Source organism: Nicotiana attenuata, unplaced genomic scaffold, assembly GCF_001879085.1.
Source record: "Nicotiana attenuata strain UT unplaced genomic scaffold, NIATTr2, whole genome shotgun sequence".
Lineage (NCBI taxonomy): Eukaryota > Viridiplantae > Streptophyta > Magnoliopsida > Solanales > Solanaceae > Nicotiana > Nicotiana attenuata.
Genome location: NW_017671765.1, coordinates 242781 through 250280, shown reverse-complemented (window position 1 = coordinate 250280; position 7500 = coordinate 242781). Strand labels below are relative to the sequence as shown.

The window sequence follows — 7500 nt, the reverse complement described above, 5'->3', positions numbered from 1 at the left end:
TTTCTTCCCTTGCTTTTCTTCCCAAACCCTCGCTTCTCTCTCTGCATCAAATACATTGGAAATACTGGGTACCGTTGTGGAACTCCTGCTTCATATAGAGCATAAATGAGTTAAGAATCCAAATAGCGGCTGGTAGGAGAGATGAATGTAATGTAATAGAAAAAATCTTCCTAGAAAGTTTTTTTTTTTTGATAAGTATTGTCCTAGAAAAATTTAATAAGCACTATGATAAGATTTTTCTTGATAAGAACGCCAATTGCAAATCTTGTCTATAACTCCCATATAAAGTTGCTAATCTTGATAATTATTTTCAGTGAGCTAGGTCGAAACCAGGACTCTATAGCATTTTCCAAAAGGGTTCACACCAAACCTAGAATCTAGATGCAACCCAGAGCTATTGAAAATATTGCTTTTGTGCTACATGGAGATTGACTTTAAGATAGTATTTTCTCCCTGTTCTATTCCTGGTCAAACTTTAACTAACCATACTGTACTCTCATGTCGTTTATTTAGGCTTTTACAGAACGAGGAGAAACATGTAAAAAGGAAAGAGCTTAATATTGAAAAAAAAAAAGACGATATTGGAAAGGTTAAGGAGCTCAATCATCATTACTTTTAGGCTACAGTTATGAAACAACACCCTACTAGCTTGAAAATGAGGGAGTTTTAGTTTCCTGAACTTAGACTAACAAGCTCAAAAGTTAAGGACAATAGATCCTGAACTTACAGTTACAAGTTCAAAAGATAAGGACAATAGGTTCTGAAGTCCTGAACTTAGACTAACAAGCTCAAAAGTTAAGGACAATAGGTCCTGAACTTAGGCTAAGAAGCCCAAAAGTTAAGGACAATAGCTCCTGAACTTAGGCTAAGAAGCCCAAAAGTTATGGACAATAGGTCCTGAACTTAGACTTACAAGCTCAAAAGTTAAGGACACTTGGTCCTGAACTTACAGTTACAAGTTCAAAAGTTAAAGGACATGTAGTCCTGAAATCCTGAAGTTAAGTTCAAAAGTTAAGGACATGTAGTCCTGAAATCCTGAAGTTAAGTTCAAAAGTTAAGGGCATGTAGTCCTGAAGTCCTGAACTTAGAGTTCCAAGTTCAAAAGTTAAGGACATGTAATCCTGAAGTCCTTAACTTAGAGTTCCAAGTTCAAAAGTTAAGGACATGTAGTCTTGAAGTCCTGAACTTGATTTCATGAAATGCTGACTTCGCTTCCATGCCAAATTGAAACTCATCTTTCTTCCTCAACATGTAGTCTTGAAGTTAAGTTCAAAAGTTAAGGACATGAGCAGAAGGGTATTTTCGTCCGGGCAGTTAAAGTTTATTAAAGCAGTGGCTAAAGACAAAAGACATTTTAAACAGTGGCTTAAAAGTAAATACATATGTTATTAGAAGTGCACGGTTAGCTACTAATAACACATGTATTTACTTTTAAGCCATTGTTTAAAATATTTTTAGTCTTTAGCCACTGCTTTAATAAACTTTAACTGCCGGAACGAAAATACCCTTCTGCTCATGTCCTTAACTTTTGAACTTAACTTCAGGACTTCAGGACTACATGTCCTTAACTTTTGAACTTGTAACTCAGGACTTCAGGACTACATGTCCTTAATTTTTGAACTTAACTTCAGGACTTCAGGACTACATGTCCTTAACTTTTGAACTTGTAACTGTAAGTTCAGGACCAAGTGTCCTTAACTTTTGAGCTTGTTAGTGTAAGTTCAGAACCTATTGTCCTTAACTTTTGGGCTTCTTAGCCTAAGTTCAGGACCTATTGTCCTTAACTTTTGAACTTGTAACTGTAAGTTCAGGACCTATTGTCCTTAACTTTTGAGCTTGTTAGTCTAAGTTCTGGACCAAGTGTCCTTAGCTTTTGAAATCTTAGTTTCCATGCCAATAATTCCAAGATCTTTGGTTAACACGTAGAGACTTAAATATCTGTAATTAGAGTCAAAAAAGTGAAAACTCAAATTGGTAAATTCTCGTTCAAATGGTCTAACACATTCTGTTGTGACCTTGCACATTTGCCTTTTTCTTTAAATGTCAATAAAAATGACATTCTGATAGAAAGCAAAGCATAATGAAAAAAAAAAAGGGTAAAAATGTCTCGTGGAAAGAAAACGAAATTGAAAATAGGATATCTCCTGGAAAGAAAACGAAAAACGAATGGGTATCGAACTTGAGAGAGAAGCGATGGTTTGGGAAGAAAAGCAATGGAAGAAAGGGTAAAAATGTTTTTTCATATTAATTTTAATAGAGTAGTGGCTATTTTTTCTCAAACATTAGAATTGCTGAATAAAAAATAAATACCACCTTAAATAGTGGCTACCCCACGCCATTTCATCATTACATTGGTAGGTAGAAAAAAGATTAAAACTAAACGATCAAACACGATTCATCATTATAGAAAACATTACATACTCTGACATCATCATATTGTATAATGATAATGCATAGAGAAATCGTAGCAAAAACTATTACTGAAAGTAAACAGATAACTTCCTATTATATTCAGAGACATCTTGCCCTTTTAAACCCGAAATACACTGTTACAGCTTCCTGTCTCTCAAATATTCTTTCTTCCTCTAGCGTGAAATATCAAAGAAATCAAGTTACAAACACTAATTCTACCGGAAGTCTTGGTAGAATGACCAGAAGTGGATGCATTACCTTGGGCCAAGCTTTTCTGAATGTACTATTCCTTCGCCAAATATGTGAAGGCATAATTACTGTAGTAGCTCTATTAGAAAACTGCTTCCTGCTTCGCTCTTTTGTCCTACCATATGCTCAAGGTCCAACCTAATTTGAGAATTGAACCGAGCCCTCATTCCAATCTACACAGCCTGGAAACAAAGCAATCATAGAAAAAGTTAAGTGCTTCAGCAATCCCCTACTCAAAAATGTTGTGGAAAAATTATTTTTAAAAAATTGAATCACGATTTCACAATTTCGTATATTCTCTTTGGATGATAGTATAATTGCATAAAAAGAAAAGATAAGGTGCCAAGTTAGAACTATGTAATGCACATGTAAAGTACACATTCTTAAGAATGACCATCTTTTCATGACACCAATTACCAACTGATGTATGCATTAGTTATAGGATACTCTATTCGAGCCCTCTCACAGACCTCTTACGATCACACGAAAAGGCAATTGGAAAAAGTAGGAGTCCAAACTTAGTTCTTGTAAGTGTTGAGGGAAGGAAGATTCCTATTTGGTATAGCTCTTTTTTTTCTGTATGGGCATTCAAGCCATTCACTCCAAGAAAAAGCATGTTATGCTTCGAGAAGGATATCCAATACCAGGACCCAAAATACATTCTGCTGTCAAATAATAGAATGATATCCCTAATTGATTTAGGCAATCCATACCAAGTGCAGAGTTTAATGTGCTCTACTGAACTTTGCAGGTTAACAGAATGTAACAGAGGTTGAGATGAAATATTTATAAATTACCTGCAATAAATTCTCATACACCATTACAGAAATTGTTTGAAACTCCACTTGACGAAGGTTCAGAGATTCCCTGAGATTCAGGATGCATTTTTGCTAATGGATTGACAATAAATCCATGATTACCGCGAAACCGAGATCTCCCACGTTCCAAATTAAATCTTTCTCCATCTCCATGCTCACCAGCTTTTCTGCTTACAGCACCTCCTGATGAGGTTTCACCATGAGCAGAAGATCGTGAGGTAGAACTCCGACCTCCTTTTCTCTTCCAAAGTTTTGAACTAAAGAATTCTGCACCTGGTAGCTTGCAACACATGGCTGCAGAGTCGGTCCTTGACTTCCTTCCGGTGGACATAACAAAGTCAAATGAGATCTCATCTAATGCCAGCTCTAGACCTTGAACTCGAGTCCCTAAAGAACGCATGCCGCTCTCTGAACTCCCAATAAATCTCTAGGTACAAACAAGACAAAGAAAAACTTTTGAGAAATTAAAAGTGATCATGAGGAAGGCATCAATGTTTTGAGTATTCCTATAAGCCGATAGCCTAAAATCCTCAAAACATGAGGAGTCAAAATTGAAGAGGGAAGAGCTTATCCAAGAAAAAAACTCAACGGCTTGCACAAGACAATGTTTTGGTCCAAAGGAAATCACAAATAACCAATTAAACTTAAGGCAGCAAAACTAGGAGGTTAATTTGTCGGTACCTTCAGACGGACTCCGCCGGATTAATCATTGTGTAAGAGTTAGCAACTTCAATTCCACGAAGAATAAATTCTATGATCTTCTTATGTTTCTTCAATATATTCTTGAGAAGTAAGGAAATACTTCCTCTGTTTCACTTTGTTTGGCATTGTTTGACTTGCCTCAAAGTTTAATAAAGAAAGGAAGACTTTTGAAACTTGTAGTCTTAAATATGTCATAACATTTGTGTAGTTATACAACTTTTGAAACTTGTGGTCTTAAACATGCCATAACATTTGTGTAGCTATAAAAGCTTCTTATTAAGGAGATGCAAAAATGTGTTATTCTTTTAAGAATAGACTAATAAAGTAACAGCGCAAACAAAGTGGAAGGAGGGAATACAATTCTGATATTAAGCCCAAGTTAAAGGCAAATTAGTGCATAAAAAACTAGTGGAAAATCAAAATCTAATGCATATATATGAACCAAGCATATTAACTTATCATGACCAATCTACGATTACATCCAAAGTCAGAAGGGGAGTATTCTCGGCCATTAGCAAATTACCTGGAGAAGCTCAAACAAACTGGACTGCTGGTTTTCAATTTGCACAAGTTGTTTCCGGATCTGAGAGAGATCTTCGAATTCACATTCTTTTGGGTTCCTATAGAGATCCCCAGTTTCATTACTTACAATAACAGTAGATTCTGATCTCTCATTAAGATATGGAACCACACGCGATCCAGCTCTCAATATACCAGGCTTTCTTTCACCAGAGATCTTACTGAAAAGGGTTCGTTGGACTTCTAGCTTTGTTTGTTGTTCCATCTCCTCATCTTTGTCTGCCAGTCTCCCCTCTTTGTTTTTAGTTTCATTCTCAGAAGTCCTGGTCCCAGGAGTACCAAGAGGAGCAGAAATTTCAACTTTCGATTCAGATGGCTTCTTGTGATCAAGTTTGCGGAAGATTGCTGGGGTTGATTTCTTTTCAAAAGTGTTCGAAAGACGACCTTTTAAGGCTGTACGAGCAGAAGAACCATCAGCAGAAGCTGGCTTATGAGCCTGCTTTTTTCTAACACTAGGCGCACCAGAGCTCATGGTATAGGAGGTCTTCACGCTAGGTGGATAACGCCCATCACTAGCATTTTCTGTTTCCAGGAGAAAACATGAGAAGCCTATTTAGTTTCACTAGATTAAATAAGAACGTAGATAAGCAATATGAGAAACTTCACAAAAAGGAGGATGATGACTTAGATAAGCAACACAAATGTTAAGTAACAAGGAAATAAGATGCGAAGTAAATAATTTTACCTAGAATAACTAGAAAGTGACAAGTGTTAGATTCAGAAAACCTCTAGCTTTAGAGATCATTTTATTTACCTTAAAAAACAAACTATTTACCCAAACGGAGTGGAAACCATGGAGCATTCATATAGCCACCCATCCTTTAGCATTAAGGCGTAAGTAATGGATTTTTTAAATTGAGATTAAGAAGACCGAAGCAGATAAAATATTTAGATACCTTTAGATGATGAATTTGACTGGGGTAGAGGAGAGTCATCATCAGACAAATCAGGGATTTCTTTCCACACCTCCAACATTTGGTTCATTGTTTCCCTCACAGCCTTCACCTACACAATTAGTCAATAGATCCTACAATCATCAACACTATTATACTCATAAGAATATATGCTCGGCTTCTGATAGGGGCTTCTACAAGTATGTAATATATTGGTATCCAGCAGGGGTATAAAAATTTTACTTTTGAAGAACTTGCATAAATTCCCATATAATTACACCATCTTAGTCTGTTTTGAAGAATTTGCACAAGTTATGGGTACACACGACACACTCCCTTAACAGGAGTGGTCAACATAAATGAACTAAAATGAAGGATCCATAAAACATAATCAAATTTCAATCAAGTAAAAGAGAACTTGAATCGAATTAGCCAAGAACCAAAACAAAAGACAGGAATTTGAGTTTAATTGAAAATAAACCTTATCGTATCTTTTAGCCTCGAATGTCTTGAGGCAAGAAGTTTTGAATTCCGAGAGTGAATCTCTCTCAACTATGGCGAGTCTGAGCAAAGCCTCTACACTAGCTTTCCTAGCAGCCCAATCCTCACTACTCATAAATTCCACCAAATACGGCACCAAATTCCTCATTGTCTGCTGATTAGAAGCTCCTCCTACTCCAATCACACTACCGATCAACGTAAGCACTGCCGCCTTCGCTTTAAAGCTCCCACACTTGAGAAGTTTCTCGAACCTCGGCAACAGCTTCCTCAAGCAGACAACATCCGGCTCCGGCGACGCCTCAATTGCCGCTGATAAACATAATGCTGCGGCGATCTGAGCGTTCATCTCCTGCTCCGTGAACAGCGCTTCGAGGAAGGGTTTGATAATTGAGGAAAACGGAGGTTGTGTGAGGTTTGATGAGATGGAGGTGCATGCGGTGACGCAGGCGGTGCGGACGGCGGAGTCAGGGTCACGGAGGCGGCGGACGACAGCGGAGAGGACTTTGGAGAGGTGAGGTGAGAGAGTGTCACGGTGCTGCTCGGACAGAAGGGAGATGAGACGGAGGCATTGTTTTCGGACAGGAGATTTGTCGGCGGAATCGACAGCGGAGATGGAGGAGAGGAAAGGAGGAATTGTTTCTGATGAGAGTGTCTTAGCGATGGATTCGAGTTCGGCGGCCGCAGCAGAGTGAGTGTCGCGGTCGGAAAGTTTGTGGAGGCACGTGAGGACACGGTGTTTTAAGTCGCGTGTTGGGTTTTGGTTCCGCTTCATGGCTACTGACATTTTCGAAAAAATGAAACCAAAATTTGTTCGGATTTATTGACTATTTTATGTAATCAAAGTTTAGTCACTGTTGTAGGAGGCGGCGCCGGTGGAAGTTCTGGCGGCATTGCCGCCGCTAACGGTGGAGGTAGAAGTATGTTTGGTGTTATGGCGCGCGTGATTCCTGCTACAAAGACTTTTCTCTTCTTTCCTCTTTTTAAAGAGAGAAGAAAACTGTAAGGGAGAAAGAAGAAGAAGAAAAAGAGAACTGTAATGAGGAAGTTATAGAAAAGCAGTTGCGGATTTGTTGGTTCACTTCATCTGTTACCGCGTATTGATTATGATGAATGGTATACGGTGTCGTATAAGAACAGGGAGCGCGCCGTTTCACTGTTTCTACCATTCATCATTAGTATAGTATCCGGAGAATATAAATCATGTTTTGTGATCTTATCTGTTTGAGCGTACTATATCATATCGTTTGAATCAAATTTCAATTTTCTTATTTTTTTATCCAGTGAAATATGCCCAATACGTAAATCAGATGAAACTACAAAAAAAAATTACTTTTCTTTATTACATA

At 37.8% G+C, this 7500-nt stretch overlaps 1 protein-coding gene across 1 annotated transcript; it reads right to left on the bottom strand.

Moving 5' to 3' along the window:
- Positions 1-2370: 2370 nt before the first annotated feature.
- LOC109210101 (microtubule-associated protein TORTIFOLIA1-like) lies at positions 2371-7256 on the bottom strand. The gene is made up of 5 exons (XM_019373474.1): positions 6135-7256; positions 5657-5765; positions 4705-5282; positions 3459-3906; positions 2371-2843 (listed from the first exon to the last, which is right to left on the bottom strand). The coding sequence occupies exons 1-4, from the start codon at positions 6936-6938 to the stop codon at positions 3472-3474; spliced, it is 1926 nt and encodes a 641-aa protein (XP_019229019.1). The 5' UTR covers positions 6939-7256; the 3' UTR covers positions 2371-2843; positions 3459-3471.
- Between the last annotated feature and the right edge of the window lie 244 nt (positions 7257-7500).

Excerpts from the sequence above, each read along its gene's own strand:
- LOC109210101 (XM_019373474.1), bottom strand. The coding sequence starts at position 6,938 with ATGTCAGTAGCCATGAAGCGGAACCAAAACCCAACACGCGACTTAAAA. Across the intron at positions 5,283-5,656 it reads GTCAAATTCATCATCTAAAG|AAAATGCTAGTGATGGGCGT; the intron begins GTATCTAAATAT and ends TCCTGGAAACAG. Across the intron at positions 3,907-4,704 it reads GTTTGTTTGAGCTTCTCCAG|AGATTTATTGGGAGTTCAGA; the intron begins GTAATTTGCTAA and ends GTTTGTACCTAG.